The sequence below is a fragment of the Anser cygnoides genome, chromosome 16 (genome assembly GCF_040182565.1).
Source record: "Anser cygnoides isolate HZ-2024a breed goose chromosome 16, Taihu_goose_T2T_genome, whole genome shotgun sequence".
NCBI classification, from domain to species: domain Eukaryota; kingdom Metazoa; phylum Chordata; class Aves; order Anseriformes; family Anatidae; genus Anser; species Anser cygnoides.
Window position 1 is genome coordinate 11,851,153 of NC_089888.1, and position 18,351 is coordinate 11,869,503.

Consider the following 18,351-nt stretch of genomic DNA (forward strand, 5'->3'; position numbering starts at 1 on the left):
CGTGGCTGCGGAAGTCAAGCTGAATAGGAAGCAATTTTCAGTTTTCTCTGCTGAATGCGTGTGAGATGTCTCTTCTGCTACATGGCAGTACCTGCTGAGCACGCTAACCGGTTTCTTCATCTCTTCCTGCAGAGCTCATGTATTAGTTTTACCTACTGGAAAGAGACTGTATCTATACTGCTCAGTCCGGACCGGACATCCCCCTGTGCCATAGTTAGCTACATCGACGAGGCATATATGGACATTGACAGAGACTTTTCTGAGGAGTAATTCTTCGCTCTGGCTTCTGATGGACAGCGCTTGGAGGGTACCTCGCAGCCCGTGGATTTTCAGGGATACGCTGTGTAGTGTGTGTGTGCGCGTGTGCGGCTTGGAACCGCTGACTGTTACTGCATTGTCAAAACCCCGGTCCCCATCTCTGATCTCTAACGGATGAGACTTTGAGAGCTCTCTGGGCAACACATTCAGGGATGTATCTTCCAGTTGTTCTGGGATAAAAAATAATCACCCGCAAAAACTGATCTTTTTTTTCCCCTCCTCCCACCCCCGTTAAATGTGGCTGGTCAGAGCTCTTTGTGCTGACGGACGAGGATTCTCTGTACGTGCCAACTTAGTGATGGCTCCTTTTCATGGCTACCAGGACTAGCACGTCGCAAAGCACAGAAATTGCCCTCCAAATGTGAGGTCCAAGGAGCCAGTCTGCTTGGGACCCTGACACACCAGCCACATGCAGAGCCACCACGAGGACTCCCTCCAGGTGCACCTCTTCTGTTGGGGTTTGGAATCGGGGGTTTAGGGTTGGTTAGTGTGTGTGTGTGTGTGCATGTGTGCGCGCGTGTGTGCGCTTTTAATTCCTGAGAGCCCTAGCTCCAGTCACCTCTTTCTCATCTACTTTTGGATCGTTTGGTACTAAATCTGTTCAGCCGCTGTCTGTGTGTTAGGAGAGAACCTCTGCTCCTGCTGTCCTTCCTGCAGATCCTTCCTCTCTGAAGGTGTTTCACAACGGTGCAGAGAACAGAGACATTTCAGCAGTGGTGGAATTGCAACAGGGGTTGGCTTTTTCACAGAGCACTAGCATTAAAATATACTAATTTTTTTAAACTTGGGGCTTGTCCCTTCTTGGATAACTAATTGGGTTTTAAAATACTTTTCAGGACCATTGCTCTTAATGCTAACCTGCTATGCCTGGAAGTCTTATGTCAGTCTGCTTTCAGCCCTTAATATCAACACACACACATTAATCTTGAAGTGCAATATTTATTGGAAATGTCAGTTTTTCCTGGATCTGTTTTAATGAGAATGTGTTAAATGCTGGGAATAAACACTCCTAGTTGAAAGTAACTTTGCAGGATGTGTTGGGAAAGGGAGAAAGCAGGTTTTGGCGGTCACGATTGCCAGACCTGTGCACACCCTGCCTGCTCACCAACAGTGTGTTGCTCTAAGACAGTCACATTCCCAGGAATGAAATACAGCCTGAAGTCCTGAGCCACTGCATTTAAGTCAAAATGTATGAATCTTGCAGCTCCAGCTAAAAGGAAACCGGTTTTCTTTTTGAAACATGCATCTGAATTTTTTAAAATATCTGTTATTTGATGAGACAATTTGGCTTCAGCTCTCTCTAGGGTGTCCCTGAGCTGTAGCATTTTGTCTCTAATCCTTGCCCCGGAACGAAACCCCCTCTGAGGGGTCCCTGTGGTGGGGCCTGGATGAGCGGACGAGGCTTCCAGCCCCCAGTGCAGGACTTGCTCTCCAGCAGTCACCCCTTTCCTCTTGCTTATCTCACACTTCCGTGTCCTGCTGCAGACCTGCAGTCGGAACTCTGCTTGCAGGGTGCTCAGAGCTGCTGAGCTTGTGCATAAGCCTGGAGCCTCGCGGGAGCCCCTGGGGAGCCTTCGGTGTCCCTGGGGCTGAGTCCCTGGGGCAGGCTCTGCCCGGCTCTGGTGAGGGTCCCCAGTCACCCCCCTTGTGTCAGGGACCTCTTCCAGTGGCAGCTGCACCTCCCTGCTCTTCATCAGGTCACCCCCAGCCTGTCCCCTCCCTCCCCCCAGCTAATTTCTTTCTCATCTGTACTTTTTTGTTCTTGGGTATTTGTGTTTTTGGTGTATCTTTGCTTCTTCTTAACTGTAATAGATGTACACTTAAAATAAATGCTTCAAATTAAAAGGCTTTTAAGTTAAGGGATGCCTTTTCCATAGTCTAGTTAATTGGTGCATCCAGTGATTGCTGCTATGAACCTGCAGAGTCTCATTTACATCTCTGTATTTATGTAACGTACCGTTAAGGGCCAAGCTGTGGCTGTCCTTGGCTATGGGCCTGCGTGAGGCTGAGCTGAAATGACCCCAGCCTGCCTTCTAGCTCATGGGTCCCTCCTCCCCAGCATGGGAGCGCAGCCATTTACACTTGGTCCTGCATTTTGGGTCCTCGCCTGCTAGAGGCAGCTTGGCTTTGCTCTCACCTTCAGGCTTGTGCAGGAGGCTGAGCTGGCTGCCCGCAGAGGGCACGGGCAGGGAAACCGCGGCAGCTCCTCCAGGGAGGGAGTGCCCTGGGCTCTGCAGAAAGGCTCTGCCCACTGAGGGCATGGCCATGAGCACGCCGATAGGCTGCTGCTGCGAGCTCATGTGTCCACGCCAGGTACCTTCAGCAGCTCTTCTGAGAGGGACCAGACCGCTCTGTCCTTGTTGTGTCTTATTTACGGAGCGCACAGGGAGGAAGGGTCCTGCGCGGGGCTGGGGGGCGCTCGCTGACCCCAGCCGAGGTGGCAGCAGCTCTGCGCAGGGACGGGGTGGAGGTGGGACCCCATCACTAACCTACAGCTGGAAGTCTGCACTATCCCCATGGATCGCTGAGGTGCGTGCTGCCCAGATTAATGCCAATTTACTAACTGCAAATAAACCTATTAAATGGAAACTTATTAAAGAAATTTATTTTAAAGAAACAAGTGGAGATGTCTTTCTTTGTAGGCGTGTTGCCTAAGCAATCAGCAAGCCCTTTGCCCTACAGGACTGTATTTTACAGTCTCCCTGGGAGTAATGGGTTTAATAAGGTCTGTTTTGCCCTCTGCCCCCGTGCCCCTACCCTGCCGTGGCTCTGGCCTGCCCTTGCTGAGAGTGGGGTGGCGAGTTCTGATGCGGGGAATGTGGGGGCTTTTCCCAAAGCCCAGCTGAAGCCCAGAGCAAACCAGCACCGCAGAGCAGGGCCCGGGGAGGCCTGTGTCCCTTCTGCCCCCACCTGGCTGTGAAGCGTGTTCCCCAGAGACCCCAGCTCACCCATCCCTGCTCGCTGCAGCAGCCCCGGTACCCATCACAGACACAAAGGAGCCGCCCCTGGCAGAGCTACCTTTATTCACTCAGAGCAAAGCTGGCAGTGGCTGTTGCAGCCATTGGCCTCCAAGGTGCAGCAGGTGGCTGGGGACAGGCAGGGCAGGCAGCCCGGCGCCTGCTACTCGTGCTGGTGGAAAACAGAAGGGTGTCAGCAGCGCCGTGCAGCCGCTCCCCTGGCTGCAGGGGGAGGGGGGGGGCTGCAGGGCCGAGCCTTACCTTAGAGGTGATCGCCTCCCTGGTGCGGGCACGCAGCTTGTTGACCTGCGTCTCGGCGATGTCAGCCCGCTCCTCGGCGTCATCCAGCTCGTGCTGCACCTTGCGGTACTTCACCAGGTTGGAGTTGGCTTGCTGCTCCTGGGGGCCGTGGATGGGGTGAGGGGGGGTGTGGGGTGCGCTCCCCACTCCAACCCCAGTGGCAGTCCTCCCAGGCAGCCCCGGGGAGGGCCAGCGCTGCCCGGCACTGCCCGGAGGAGAGCTGAGCAGGGGACAAGCACTTACCGCCTCCTCGAACTGGCGCTTGTAGCTCTTGACCTTGCTCTGCAGCTTGTCAATCAGGTCCTGCATCCGTGTCAGGTTCTTCCGGTCTTCTTCAGTCTGCAAGTGCCCCCGACCCAGTCAGCAGGACCCCCCAGTGCTGGTGCGAGCCCCCTCGGCCCTGCTCTGGCTCCAGCTGCCCCAGTACCAGCAGTCCCAGCGGTGCCAGGGCCCTCTGCAGCCACCAAGCCCATGCCATGTGGGCCGACACCCGTGTGTCCCACCCTCAGCCAAGGAGGTGCCACCAAAAGGGGCGGAGGGACACAGAACCGGAGAGAAGCTGGAACAAGCCTGGCCCCTTGCCCTGCAGGCCCCAGCACCAAGCCCAGGGGCCGGACTGGGGGTTTTGGCTAACGGGGGCTGAGATGGGGGGAGCTGGGCCCAGATGGGCCCCCAGACTAGGGGTTTTGGCTATCGTCAGGGGCTGAGAAAGGGGAGAGCTGGGCCCAGATGCCTGTGGGGCCTGAGCTGTACCCGGTGCTGCCGTACCTGGTAGGTTAGCTCCTTGATCCGCCGCTCGTACTTGCGAATGCCCTTCTGGGCTTCAGCCATCTTCTTCTGCTCCATGTCCAGCTCTCCCTCCAGCTCACGCACCTGCGGCAGGCAGAGGCCAGCTCACGCTCTGCTCCCCAGGCAGGGGCACCCAGTGCCAGCCCCAGCCACCCACGCCACTTTCCCAGCTGCAGCTGAGGCTGAGCCACCCCAGGCTTTGGGGCCTGCCCCTCACTGCACAGCAGGAGGGATGGGGCAAATGCAGGCCCTGCAAAGCCAGTGTGACCTGGGGGGCTGCCCCCTGCCTCCTTACCCTGGCTTCCAGCTTCTGGATCTGCTTCTTGCCCCCCTTGAGAGCAATCTGCTCTGCTTCGTCCAGGCGCATCTGCAGGTCCTTGATGGTCTGCTCCATGTTCTTCTTCATCCGCTCCAGGTGTGCACTTGTGTCCTGCTCCTTCTTCAGCTCCTCTGCCATCATGGCAGCCTGCAAGGCCGGGGCACAGACATCACCCTGAGGCCGGGCAGCCCTGCCAGACACAGGGACTCCACGGAGGAGCCCTGAGACCCTCCCCTCTCTGCCCAGCCCCCAGCCCTATGAAGGTGCTGGGCACCCTTGCACCACCATCCCCACCCCGCTCTCACATCCGTGATGGCCTTCTTCGCCTTCTCCTCGGCATTGCGGCACTCCTGCACAGCGTCCTCCACCTCGCTGCTCAGCTGGGAGATGTCGGTCTCCAGCTTCTTCTTTTGGTTGATCAGACCGGTGTTCTGCAGGCAGAGACAGGCAGTGCCATGAGGACCGGCTGTGCCAGACAGGCTCCTGGCTCTCGGGTGCGGGTGGGCAGCCCCTCACCTGTGAGTGGAGCAGGTTGACCCTCTCGGTGGCCTCCAGCAGCTCCTGCTCCGCCAGCTTCCTGCTCCTCTCGGCCTGCTCCAGCGCCGCCCGCAGCTCCTCCACCTCCGCCAGCAGCAGGTTGTTGCGGCGCTCCAGGGCGGCCGCCTGCTCCTTCAGGTCATCGTTTTGGCGCTGGGTGTCATCCAGCTCGATTTGCAGGTCCTGCGGGGCAGCGTCGGGTCAGTGGGGACAGGGGGTGACAGGGGTGGCCCCGAGCTGGTGGCAGCAGGGCCAGCAGCAGCCCCTCCGCCCAACCTTGATCTGGGCCTGCAGCTGGCGGCCCAGTTTCTGGAACTCGGCGGCCTGGCGGTTGGCGTGGCTCAGCTGGATCTCCATCTCGTTCAGGTCTCCCTCCATTTTCTTCCTCAGCCGGACAGCCTCGTTCTTGGCCCGGGCCTCAGCGTCCAGCGTGGCCTGCATGGAGTCCATGGCCCGCTGGTGGTTGCGCCTGCGGGAGGGACGAAGCGTCAGCCCCCTCTGCCTGGGGACACCCGGCCCGGGGCAGCCGCGGGAAGATGTGCTTGTCCCATCGTGGCCGTGGTGCCAGCTCTGCCCCACAGCGATGGCCCAGCCTGTCCCCTCTCCACACACACCTCAGGTTCTCAAACTCCTCATCCTTCTCTGCCAGCTTCCTGTCCACGTCAGCCTTGATCTGGTTGAGCTCCAGCTGGATGCGCAGCGTCTTGCTCTCCTCGTGCTCCAGGGCTCCCTGCAGACAGCAGCAGCTGTGGGAAGGGGCCCCTGGGGAAGCTCTCCGGCCACCCGTCAGCCCCCAGCCCAGAGCTGCAGGGAGCCACCCCAGTGCCTTGCTGAGGTCGCGCAGCCCCCATGAGCAAGACCCGGGGAGCACCCTGGCTCTCAGGACTGTCACATCATCAGAGTGGTGCGAGTTGCTGCTCCAGCACCACCCCACTGGCACTGCAGGGTGGGTCAGGGGCTCTCAGGAGCAGCAAGCACCTGTGAGCATCTGTGGGAAGCACAGACCCACCTCGGCCTCCTCCAGCGCTGCCTGGATATCGCTCTTCTCACTCTCCAGGGCTTTCTTCAGCTTCTCCAGCTCATGGATGGTTTTGCCACTCATACTGATCTGGTCGGTCAGATCAGCGATTTCCTCTGGCAGGAGCAGAAGGTGTTTGGTCAGGAGCAAGTCTGCGGGGCCAGCCCCTCGCAGGATTTCCCTTAACCCCCACCCAGGCTGGGCCTACATCCCCCCAGCCCCTCCGGGAGCATCAGTCTGGGTGCTGAGGTTGTGCCTGGAGAATGGGCACCGGCCCCCTTTGCTAGGCTGTGCTGCACTCCCCTGCAGCCAGGGTGAAGGAGAGGGAGAGAAAGGGCACGGGAGAGGTGTGAGGAGCCAAGGAGACCCACTTGTCAAAGAGCAACACTCCCAAGGCAGTGACATGCCACAGCCACAGCCCTTGAAGCAAAACATACACCATTTGGAAACAACAGTCAGCTGTCACTGTCCGTCTGCCCAGAGCGTCCCCATCAAGAGGACAGGACCCGTGCTGGTTTCCTGGAGAGATGCAGTGCCTCACAGCCCAGCCCGAAGAAAATGGGCCACATGTGGCTTAGCACCAAGGTCTGTTCCCTGCCCAGAAGGACGCCCATCCCACCACACGTCTGGCTCTGGGCTGAGGACATGGGAGCCACAGGCTGCCCATGCCAGCAGGGCCCCGGGGAGCCCGCAGCCCAACAGGAGAGCCTTAGCCCAGCCCTACCCTGCAGGTTCTTGTTCTCCCTCTTGAGGGTTTCCAGGTTGTCCAGAGACTCCTCATAAGCATTCTTGAGCTTGAAGAGCTCTGTGCTCAGGCTGCGCGATTCCTTCTGTGATGCCTCCAGCTCTGCCTGGGTCTCCTCGTACTTCTGCTTCCACTCAGCCAGGATCCTGTCAAAGTTGCGCTGCTTCTTGTCCAGGGCAGCGCAGGCAGAGTTGGCTCGCTCCAGGTCCACCGAGAGGTCCTCAATCTCTGTCTGCAGCCTGTGCTTGGTCTTCTCCAGCGAGGAGCACTTGGCGTGGGCAGCCTCCACCGCCTCCTCCGCTTCCTGCAGCCGGATGGCCAGCTTCTTCCTGCAGCCAGCAGCAAGGGGTGAGCGCTCCCAGCCCAAACGCCAGCCCACCCTGCTGCTCTGAGGAGGGAAGGCCACGGCCTGCCCAAACAGCCTCAGATCTGGGAAAGATCCATCCTTGAATGGAAACCTGTCACCTGTAAGGAACCTACTCCTGGCATGAGACTTACTTGGCTTCCTCCAGCTCCTCTGTCCTCTGGATGGCATCTGTCTCGTACTTGGTTCTCCACTGGGCCACCTCTGCATTGGCCTTGGACAAGTTCCTCTGGAGCTCACTCTTGGCCTCCACCTCCTCCTCATACTGCTCACGCAGCAGGTCGCAGTCGTGGCGGGAGGCTTGCAGGGCATGGGCCAGGGCATTCTTGCTCTGAGGAAGGGACAGCTCATGAATGGAGCAGCTCCTGGATGTGCTGGGATGCAGGGGTGCTGGGGCAGCAGGGGAGGACTTTGTTTTCCCAAGGCTAGGGGCTTATGCATGTACTGTGTGTCCCACCTCGTCAGTACCAGAAGCTGGCTTACTGCCACAGGTGTACACGTGTCCCTTCCCCTGACATCTGCGTCACTTGGAGCCACTCAGATCAGCCGTGCCCCAGCAGCCTCACCTTGGTCTCCTCCTCTAGCTGCCTCTTGAGCTCCTCGATGTTCTGTGTGAACGAGGTCTTGCCGCGGCTCAGCTGGTTGATGAACGACTCCTTCTCCTCCAGCAGCCGACTCAGCTCCCCTGGGTTCAGACAGAGCCAAACAGCCACGTTGGGGCTGAGCAGCCACGCATGAGCCCGCGCACAGCTTGTGGCCTTCAGCTGTGTGGAGACCTCCAGCCCCCCGTTGTATCCCCAGTCAGGCAAGCTGGGGCTCATGGGCAGAGGCGTCCCTCTGCAGCTAAAGACGAAGGAAGACAGCCAGGAACCCTTCCTTCTGATGTCGGACATCACAGGACGTCCCTCCCAGCACCAGTCAAACCAGCATCACTGCAGAAGTCCCCTCCCTTGCCAAGCCACACGGCACCTGCAAGGCCTGGCCAGAGGCACAGCATGGACACCCCGCCCCCTCCCCGCCAGACGGAGCTCCCCCTGATATTTGCCCGTGGGAGAGGCAGGACAGCCTGCACAGCTGCACCACGGCTTCCTAACTCGGATGCCCCAGCACAGGAGCAGCCACACGACCCCCACCTACCGTTCTCTGTCTGCAGCCTGCCACGCTGCGTGCTCACATCAGTCAGCTGTCGCTGCAGCTCATCCACTTTGGACTTGGCTTCGCTCAGCTGGTCCTCGTAGGTGCGGCACAGCTTCTCGGCATTGGCCTGCGTGCACCAAGCAAGGCCCACATGAGACCCAGCTCTGCCCCAAGGGGCTCAGTGACTGCATCCCCCTGGGACCTCGCTGCCCTGCTCAGCAAATCCCACGTGCACACGATGCAGAGAGGAGGAGCCCGGCAGAGCTCTCACGTCTCTGCTAGGCTCAGAGCAGGTCTCTGCAGTCACTCTCACAAGTAGTGTCTTCCCCAAATCCTTCAGACTTGACTAGGACAAGCAAAGCATCCTGCAAGCACGGCCACAGTGGCATGGGGACATGCTATACTTAGTGAGTAAGAGGGACGTGGCCATGGCAGAGAGGACAACAGCCCAAGGACACGGCCGTGCAGAACACACTGCAGCAAGTCGCACTGATGCCAGAGTCACAGCTACCTGTTCACAAAGGAGCTGAAGCTGCCCTTTACAGAGCTGGAACCCACCTTGTTCTTGGTGAGGTATTCGATGTTGGACGACAGGTCGTCCACCTCCATCTTCATCTCGCTCTTCTCCTTCTCCAGCTTCTGCTTGACGCGCTGCAGGTTGTCGATCTGCTCGCTCAGCTCCGCCACGCTGTCTGCGTGCTTCTTCCGCAGGGCGGCCGCTGTGGACTCGTGCTGCAGCGTCGCCTCCTCCAGGTCCCTCCGCAGCTTCAGGAATTCTGCTTCCCGCTTCTTGTTCATCTCCAGCTGTGCAGCCGTTGCTCCACCGGCCTCCTCCAGGCGCTCACTCAGCTCCTCCAGCTCCCGTGACACTTCTGCCCGCTGCTTCTCCACCTTGGCTCTAGCAGCACGCTCAGCCTCCAGCTCCTCCTCCAGCTCCTCAATGCGGGCCTGGCAGAGACAGGATGAGGCAGATGCTCCAAGCACCAACTGAAGTTCCAGCATCTTTGCTCCCCACAACAGAGCAAGGCATCTCCTCTGATGCTGGGGAGCAGCAAGGCACTGGCCCAGATCAAATGCTTGGGCTGCTTTGGGATTCTCGGAGGCCGATATGCCCAGTGCCCCCTGGTAGCCTACTTCACTGAGCTTCTGCTCTCCTCTGTACCCTGCAATCCAGGCTGATATTAGCTTCCCATCACTGGGAAGCCTCCATGCAAACAGCCTGAATCTGAGCATCTGTCTCTGCTAGAAGGAAGCCCAACATACTAGATTTGGTCTGGAGACCTTGGGGACTGTGTTCATGATCTTAGTCTGGATAAAGAGCTACACCCCAGAAGCTATTCCTCATGCTGGTGCTAGTGCTCACCTCATGAGTTCATTCTTTCATCTTTCTGCCCACCACATTTAGACTGAGGGCTTTCCTTCAACTAACATTGCCAGCTTTTTTCATAGTTCCACTGCTGAAGAGATGTCCCCATGCTCAGAGAGGAACCAGCCCATGCAGATTCCCCCCACACATTCTGTCTGATGAGAATTCAGGACTCCTGGGCTGTGAGAACACTTCCCACCATACCTGGAGCTCCTTGATCTTCTTCTGCAGCTGGGCCTCAATCACTTGCTGATCTTCAATCCTCGAATTCAGTTGACTCATTTCAAAGTCTTTCCTGTACGGAAAGAAGGCAGAGCCTCTGGTCAGACAAGCACTGCCCTGCCAAGACCCTCCAGGTCCTGAAGCCAGAGGAAGATTGTTCCTTGCACTGTGACGCCCAGATCCAGAGTCAAAACAAACTAACCCACACAGGAAAGTGGCCGCTGGGGTGAAGAGCAGTGCATGGACTGCTCTGAAGGAGGCTTGGAGTGGCCATACTGGCAGACAGCCTGGCTGAGTTTTTCCCTGTGATGTCCCTCGGTACTGTTCTACAGTTCCCCAGCTAGAACTGGACATGAGGTCCCAGCCCTGCATTAGGATCCTGCCAGACCAGTTCGTACAGAGGAAGCGCTATAGCACCATGATCTGTTCGTCTGTGCAGCTGAGTTCCTCAGGAGAGCAACTCCCACATCATCACTGCATAGTACCCTGAAAAACTAAGCCCATTTGCTTGGACTGCTCAAAGCCACATCCCAACACGCCCTGCAGAGAGCACGTGTCTGCTTGGTTTAGGAGCGGGCACTGGCCTGGCAGAGTAAGAACACAGCCCCACTACATGTCACTCACTCACTTTTTGAGTTTCTCCTCCAGCTGCTGTTTGTCATTCTCCAGATCCATTATAGACTCCTGTGTCAACTTCAGGTCTCCTTCAAGCTTCCTCTTAGCTCTTTCCAGGTCCATGCGGATTTTCTTTTCTTGTTCGAGAGAGCTTTCCAGCTGGAGAATGAAGGGAGACAGGCTAGGGAGGGAAAGGACCCCTGGTAGCCACTGACCTCCCCCTTGTCCATTGCTGTGGGAACTTCACCCAGCCCTGAGAGTCACCGCTGTTTCACAGTTACTCCAGTTCCATTCCCTCAGCCCAGGACTGCTCTCCATGGGGTCCTCTGGACCATCTCGTGGTTCAGGGGAAGTTTGGCAATGGGGTTATTTATCAGCTGGCCATATTCAACAGGGATCTAATAATGATCACACTTTCCAGATCCCACTCAGAGGCAGCCTTTGTGCTGGAGATCATCCTGGAGATGTGTGACTCAAACCTCTCCCACTTCACTGTCACTGGCCCATGACTCACATCATCCACTTGCTGTTCCAGTTTGACTTTGGCTTTGGTCAGTGTGTTGACCTTGTCTTCCTCAGCCTGCAGGTCATCCAGGGCCTGCTGATGGGCCTCCTGCAGTGCTTTCTTCTCTTTCGTCAGCTTGGCAATGATCTCATCCAGGGCAGCCATCTCTTCAATCAGGTTTTTAACCTAGATTAATGAGGTCAAAAATTGAGTGCATCTTCTCTGAGACAAGCGATGCAAAGCTAGTACAGCAGCCTGGCCCATGAAGGGCAGGAGTTCACGTTCAGCAACAGCTCGGCACCTCAGCAGCAGCCAGCTCCTCTCCACTTGGCCAGGCTTCTGCCAAAACCCCAAGTCACTTGCCAATACACAGAACCCTTTGCTCATTCCACTCCTGTGCAATAAGGCAGGACACTGGAGGGTTTTGCCCTCTCCCACACCTTTTTGCCCTCTGCCCAGCCTCATCTCCCTCACACCAGCAGCCTCATCCCCAGCGATTCTCTTTTGTGCCCCCACAAGCACTGAGGCCCGTTGGCAATGAGGCTGTTCTCTACAGAAAGGGCTACTGACCTTGTTCTCCGTGGCATGCTTCTCCTTCTCCACCTTGGCCAGCGTGATCTCTAGGTCATCGATGTCTTTCTTGAGCTCTGCACACTCATCCTCCAGCTTGCGCTTCTTGGCAGTGAGGTCTGAGTTCATCTCCTCCTCATCCTCCAGACGCTCTGTAAGCTCCTTCACCTTGGCCTCCAGCTGGATCTTGGACTTGATCAGCAGGTCGCAGCGCTCCTCTGCATCCGCCAGGTTGTCTTGCTCCTGAGACAGGCAAAGGAGAGCGAGTGCTCACCCACTGCCCCAAGAGCATACTGGCAGGATCAGTCACACTGTCCTGGCTAAGGGTCAAGCTCTCCTTGTGGAAGGGGCAGAGCAAACTCGAGGTTCGCAGGTGTATCAGAAGGAGATCCATGCAGGACCATGGGGCAACAAGTAACACTGACTGGGGTGAAGAGCTAATGGCAACCAAATCTTTCCAGAAGCAGGAAATACTGGACTGACACTTTGTGACACAGAAATGCCACCAGTTAGCCACAACTGAGAGAGCAAACATTCCCATCCCTCCCACCTCCATGTGAGAAGATCACCCTTTCCAGAGCCAGGGGACCATGAATTCCTATAGCAGCCCTAAGACAGCAAGTCTGTGATGTAGCTTCAGGTTTCCACTGAGACCAGCACTGCGCTTCAAACAGATTGTGGCAATGAGTGGGCCTCAGAACTGCAAGAGGCTGAAGGAGGGATCGGGTGCTCTCTGCTCCTTCGTCCACCCATGGACCCTGCGCTGTCTGTATGCTGCCAGGCACACGGTGAGGCACTCACTGCTTGCAGCTGCAGAGCCAGGTCATTCTTCTCCTGGATCATGGAGACCTGCTTCTCTTCCAGCTCCTTCCTCTTAGCCTCTGACTTCTCCAGAGCCTCCTTCAGCTTCTGGAACTCCTCCTTCAGGTTGGACATTTCCTTCTCAGTCTGAGCAGATTTGAGTAAAGGCTTGATCTTGAAAAACAGCTTCATCCAGGACCAGTTCTTAACAGCATTGAAGGCCCGGATGTTCCACTGGATAGTGTAGAGGGCTTCTCTGCAGGGATACAAGCACAGCATCGTCATGGGTGCAGATTCCCATCCTCACTGCAGCAGAGCCCTAGCCTGTGCAGGATTTTGGAGATGGCTCTGTTCCCCACCAGCAGGACAAGTGGCAGAGAGTTGCATAAATGGCACACTGTCAGCACACTGTAGTGGCCTTGGTGGGATGAGTGGTGTGGCCTGGCTGCCACTTCTCCATCTGCATCCCACTGAATCCTCCCAGTGGAAACCAAATTTCCCCAGTCCAGATACAGGGGCTCTCCCTGTCGGGCCTGTGCTGCACCCTGCAAGTCTGCCTCCATCCCCTCCATTCCCACCCACTGCCAGCCACAGGCAAGACCCACAAACCAAACCCACTAAAACAGAGGGAACAAGAAGAGGTGCTCACAAAGCTCTGTCTCCCCCTCAAAACTCTACCTCCTGCTGATGATCTTCTGATACTCAATGCGCATGAGGTGCCCACGGATCCTGGCCTGCAGCATGGTCAGGATCTTGGCCAGCCGCTCATCTCGCATCTCTTCCAGCAAGCCCAGCAAACCAGCCTTGAAAAACACCTGTAGGCAAGGGCATGGGAACAGAGTCAATGGCACAGAGGACAGAGAGCTCAGGGGTGACGTGACCTGTCAGACAGGTCTATAAAACGTGACCCAAAGCAGGGATATACAGAGCAGAAGGAATATGCCATGCCCTGCATGGGCAGACACCCACGCTCTGTACTGGTTGAAGATTCACCCACACAGGACACAGAAACATCTGGGCACCAGATCTCCCAGCCCCATGCCCTTCCCCTCACATCGCCCGTCAGGGACTAGCCACTGTGTTGGATGATACAAGCTCAGGCAGCAGTGACCTTCTGCTCAGACCTGTTTCTGCCCAGCCTGCTTCTCCCCCTGCCCTCCTCAGTCCCTTCAGGGGCCACACTCAGCCCACAGAGCATCCAGAGCTTCAGCAGAGAGCAGGCTGGGCAGTGACAGCAAGCTGGGGTTGCAGAGAGACAGGAGCCACAAGGTCTCCCTCTTGAGGACAAGCAGTTTCCTGACCTCACCTTGGTGTGACCGAACTTGTACTGGGAGTGATCCAGCTCCAGGGAGCTCAACAGTTTCTCTGTGGCCTTCCTGCTGTCCACAAACTTGTCATCTGGAATGGCTGCTGGGTTCAGGATACGGTAGCTGCAGGCACAGAGCACAGGGACGGCATGCAAGAGAACCCCAGCACAGAGCTGATGGCTCTGTCACTGTCCCCCAGGCCATGCCACTTCCCCTGGAAGCTGTCACTGCAGCATGTGCTGGAGCTCCAGGGTGAAGCATGGGCTTTACTGCAAAGCAGACCCCAGGGATCCCAGCCAGAACTTAGTCCCTGTACCCAAGGGGACCTATGCAGGAGGAGGTCACTGGCCTCACCTTGCCTGGGCCAGACCCAGCCCAAGCAGGGTGGATGGGTTCGGTCTGGGGAATGATAAGGATCCCAAGTGCAAAGGGAAATCAGAACCAGGATCAGAGGTCCTGAGCCTTTCCACCATCCACCTGCATCAGCCCTGCATGCAGCATCTTAAATATCAGCAACCCTGCTGTCTCATCAGGCCTGGCATCAAACTACCCCTGACTGGCACCCCAGAGCCAACAGCAGAGCTCTCCTGAGCTGCGCACACCCTGTGGTGGTGGCTCACAGCAGCCCTGCACAAGCTGAGGAGCAAGTCAGAGCCACGGCAGCCTGCTTCCCCCCAGAACACGTGCTGGCAGCTGGCGAGGGGAGAGGAGGCACTTACCGCTGCTTGAAGTCTGCGTAGAGGATCCTGTTAGGGAATCCCTTACGGCAGATGCGGATACCTTCGAGGACACCATTACACCGCAGCTGGTGCAGCACCAGGAAGGCATCCATGGCTCCTAGGGGGGAGAGCAGGGATGGAGCAGATGCTCAGCCCAAGCAGATGGGGAAGTGCTGCTGCACCATGGGCCTGAGCTCTGCAAACAGCCTCTGGTTTTGGGCAGGGGTGTTAACCTGTCTTGCAAGCCTATGATGAGCACCAGTGCTGCGGCCTAGGCCCCACAGGATGGAAGTTGGTCTGAAAGGTTCATCTGTGCCTGGTGCCAGACAAGCGCAAGGCAGCCCAGCTGCCAGTGCAGAGCCCAGCTGGGAGCCTGGCAAAACTCCTGTTCCCCAGTAAAAGAGACTGGCAAGGGCACAGTGGCTTCCGCACAGAGATGGGGCCGGGGCTCAGCAGCAGCAGAACTGCTGCGAGGAAAGGCTTGGGGAGCTGGTGGGTGCAGGAGCTGGGCAGGACACCCTGCCAGCTGCTGTGCAGGGATGTCACCCGAGGGACCTGCCAGGGCGCTCTCTTGTGCCATGCATACCTGGGGTCTTTGTCTCATTGGGGATGATGCAGCGGACAAAATGGGGCTGAGTGGAGCGCAGGTTGGTCATCAGCTTGTTAAGATTCTCCTGTAGGGCAGACATGGGGGATGAGGCATGAGGCGATGTCTCTGCCCCTACAACACTTCTCTCCAGCACCTTCCCCCCACGGGCAGGAGAGAGCAGACCCTGTGAGCCCCTCACCACCGCTCATGGGAGAGGAGGGATTTCCCCCTGCTTCGCTGCTCTCAGTGCTGTCCTGCTATCTGGACATCCCCTGCCCCATAGCAGCACCACTTCTGCCAAGGTGGGTGCAACAGCAGCAAGGACTGGGCTGGCAGCCGTGCCGATAGGCACCTGCTAGTTTTGCTATGCCAGAGAGGAGCCAGATGCTTTGCGAGTATTTGTAAGTAAAATTTGGCTACAGGGAAGAGCCAGGAACACAGGACTGAGCACATTTCTGGCATACACCTCTGCTGGTGTCCACCAGCCCTCCCTTCAGCACCCTGCAAGTCCAATGCTGGCATCCACACTGCCTGCAGCCCCCATCTCGTTGTGTTTTCCCTGTACCCCACAGTGCTGCCCATGCCCTTTGGCTGTGACAAGGCCCTGCCAAGCCAGCCTGGGCCTTCTGCATCCTGCCAGCCAGCTTTGTCCCAGGTCTGGCTCACGGGGGTTGCTCTGTGAACACCTGCTTCAAGGCCTGTGTGCCCTGGCTGGACTGTGGGATTGGGTCTCTGGGATTAGAGCCCTGCAGAGCATCATGATGGGCCCTGAATTCTGGGATGACTCCTGGCTCTGCCTTTTCTTGTGGAAAAGACATCTGCATCTCTGGTCTTTCGAGGCGGCCTTTCCCTCCTCAGAGGCTCAGCCTGTCCAGGACCAGCTCTGGAAAGCCTCAGTGTGGGGCAACATCTCACCACAGACACCTTCCCCAAGGTCTGTGACTTGTCCAGAAGGAAGAAAATCACATGCTTCCCTGGACAGGGCTGGGTCAGGGACCTTGCCCTCAGGAAACTCCTTGGCTACCAGAGCTGTCAGTGGACCTAACAGAAATGCTGCCCTCTTTGAACCATAAAGTTGTCACAGCAGGACTCGACTTTGGGCTCACAGACACCCCTGAGCTATTTTTCAGTTGCTTAAGCTCTGGGGTGGACAAATAACTTCTGTTTCGAGCATGGGATCAGGGGTGTGAGCTATCCTGAGCTGTCACATAGCCTTCCCTGAACAGGAGAACAGAGAGCCGCCTGCTCAGAGACCCATAAGATGCTCCTCCATTTTCTTCTGCCCAAAGGCTGGCCTTCCCGCCGACAAGAATGAGGAGAGAAGTAGCACAGACTTAAAGTGATGTTCATGTAATACATTATCTAAACATCACTACAAGTCTTAACTGCCGCTCTCTCAAAGGCGAAGGAGCTGCCGGGCAGCACAGGCATCACGCGGGCAGAAGCAGCACCAGCCCCAGCTCAAAGGGAGCCATCGCTCTCCCAGCCTGGAGCCTCATGTCCTTCCCTAGCAGCACGGGGACAAGGCCTCTGCCAGGATCAGAGCCAACCTTTGCCAGGGGCAAGAAGATATTCAGTTTTTGCCTAGCCAAGACAACTCTCTGGAGGCTTTGGGGTTCTTCAAGGCCCAGGAGTTGGTGTGTAAGATACCCTGGAGTCTTGAAAGGGAAGTGGGATTGATACTGGGATGCTCTGAACATGCTTCCCTCGTGGGTTTGGATGAGGGTCTGGCTCTTACCTTGTGTAGCTGGGACACTGTTTGGAAGGAAGCTGCCTTCTTACGTTTCTCCTTGGTCCCTGGCTTGTGAGGTTCCTCTGTAGGGTTGAGATATTGATTAATTACATGACCAAACATGCAATTAATGACAAATAATTACATGTCAGCTTGCTTTGGAGGACTCAGGAGCACCTCCAAGCAAACCTGCAATGAAAATGTCAGTGAAATGCCCACAGCCCCTGCTCTCTGTAAAGTGGAGATGGTAGCACCACACTTCAGAGCAAAACCTTAGACTGCCAAAAACTCCTCCCACAGCACCCAGCTCTGGGTAACAGGACTGCCCTTCACACATCCCACGTTACCTCTGGCAGGGCCACCAGCACAGCACTGCACAGGCTCAGCCTGGTCTTGCCCACCCGCCTAAAGCCCCTAGGCCAGCACTGCTTATCCAGAGCCAATGTGGGTCTTGCCTTTGCCCAGGCTGCTAGGTGCAGGAATGCTGCACCCACAGCTGGGTGTGCGTATGATAAGGCTTTGCTATAAAAGGAGGGAGGGAGGAACAGCTAGAGGGAGGATGAAGTTGTTCCTCACCTGAAGTGGAGCTCACATAGTTCTCGTAAAGGGAGGCCAGAAGCTTGTTTTGGGATTTTTGAAAGACGGACACCACTGTCTCATTCAGGGGGTCTTTGTTTTTGTCCAGCCACCCAATGATGTTGTAGGGCACCTGTCAGCAAACGAGAGAGGCAAAGGTAAGCACAGCTGTGCAGGAGGAGTGCGAGTGCTGCAGAAGAGCTGACAAGGGACGTACCACACCAGCATAGTGCACCAGCTCAAAGTGGGCCTCGTATTTCCGCTTTTTATCCGGACGGGGCTTCTGGAAGTTGGGTGATTTCCCAATGTGGTTGTCATAGAGCTTAGCTTTGAACGACATGTCAGAGGCTTTTGGGAACATGCACTCCTCTTCGAGGATGGATAGGATTCCCAGTGGCTGCAGGGAAAAGGTGGTATAAAGAGGTCTGAGTTCAGCGTTGCCAGATGCCATCCCAGAACGAGGGATTCTCTGTGCTCCTAGGCAAGGTGAGGCAAGGTCTAACCCAGGAGGTCATGTCCTCATTCAGACAAATAGTGCAGAACATCTACCACAGGGCAAGCTCTCACTGCTCCTCTGGTGTACCTCAGGCTTCACGGTCTGCTGCTGTTTTCCAGCCAGTCAGAGTGGGACTGGCCAGGCCTGCAAGACATGGGTCTTGCCCAGATCCATTCTATTGTAGGGGAGGCCCTCTCCTGTATCCTGGCAGGTGTGCCCCTTTCCAAAAAAGGATGGGTTTCCTCCATAAAAGGTTTCCAAAATTTAATACAAGCTGCTCTGAATCAGTAAACACCCCAATGAGAAGCAATGAGGGTGGGGAAGAGGGGGAAGAGATAACTGTTCTCTAGAGGAAAAGGCCCCACTAGG

General features: G+C 56.7%; 2 protein-coding genes across 4 annotated transcripts in view; one reads left to right on the forward strand and one right to left on the reverse strand.

The window, feature by feature from the left end:
* Positions 1-2,181, forward strand: part of TRPC4AP (transient receptor potential cation channel subfamily C member 4 associated protein) — a 35,917-nt gene extending 33,736 nt beyond the window's left edge. For both annotated transcript variants that reach the window (XM_066978410.1, XM_013199394.3), the window contains exon 19: positions 133-2,181. In XM_066978410.1, the coding sequence (XP_066834511.1) occupies positions 133-270 (138 nt within the window). In that variant the 3' untranslated portion in view covers positions 271-2,181. The remainder of the gene's footprint in view (positions 1-132) is intronic.
* Positions 2,182-3,324: 1,143 nt separating this feature from the next.
* MYH7B (myosin heavy chain 7B) overlaps positions 3,325-18,351 on the reverse strand; it is a 28,488-nt gene continuing 13,461 nt past the window's right edge. For both annotated transcript variants that reach the window (XM_048080687.2, XM_066978406.1), the window contains exons 17-43: positions 17,704-17,883; positions 17,487-17,619; positions 16,917-16,993; positions 15,176-15,263; positions 14,590-14,707; positions 13,870-13,993; positions 13,242-13,378; positions 12,564-12,819; positions 11,763-12,005; positions 11,202-11,378; positions 10,701-10,846; positions 10,055-10,145; positions 9,043-9,432; positions 8,485-8,611; positions 7,914-8,032; positions 7,482-7,678; positions 6,963-7,312; positions 6,230-6,354; positions 5,835-5,950; positions 5,497-5,689; positions 5,200-5,403; positions 4,989-5,114; positions 4,660-4,830; positions 4,344-4,448; positions 3,819-3,914; positions 3,537-3,674; positions 3,325-3,447 (exon numbers count right to left, since the gene is read on the reverse strand). In XM_048080687.2, the coding sequence (XP_047936644.1) occupies positions 3,439-3,447; positions 3,537-3,674; positions 3,819-3,914; positions 4,344-4,448; positions 4,660-4,830; positions 4,989-5,114; positions 5,200-5,403; positions 5,497-5,689; positions 5,835-5,950; positions 6,230-6,354; positions 6,963-7,312; positions 7,482-7,678; positions 7,914-8,032; positions 8,485-8,611; positions 9,043-9,432; positions 10,055-10,145; positions 10,701-10,846; positions 11,202-11,378; positions 11,763-12,005; positions 12,564-12,819; positions 13,242-13,378; positions 13,870-13,993; positions 14,590-14,707; positions 15,176-15,263; positions 16,917-16,993; positions 17,487-17,619; positions 17,704-17,883 (4,236 nt within the window). In that variant the 3' untranslated portion in view covers positions 3,325-3,438. The remainder of the gene's footprint in view (positions 3,448-3,536; positions 3,675-3,818; positions 3,915-4,343; positions 4,449-4,659; positions 4,831-4,988; positions 5,115-5,199; positions 5,404-5,496; positions 5,690-5,834; positions 5,951-6,229; positions 6,355-6,962; positions 7,313-7,481; positions 7,679-7,913; positions 8,033-8,484; positions 8,612-9,042; positions 9,433-10,054; positions 10,146-10,700; positions 10,847-11,201; positions 11,379-11,762; positions 12,006-12,563; positions 12,820-13,241; positions 13,379-13,869; positions 13,994-14,589; positions 14,708-15,175; positions 15,264-16,916; positions 16,994-17,486; positions 17,620-17,703; positions 17,884-18,351) is intronic.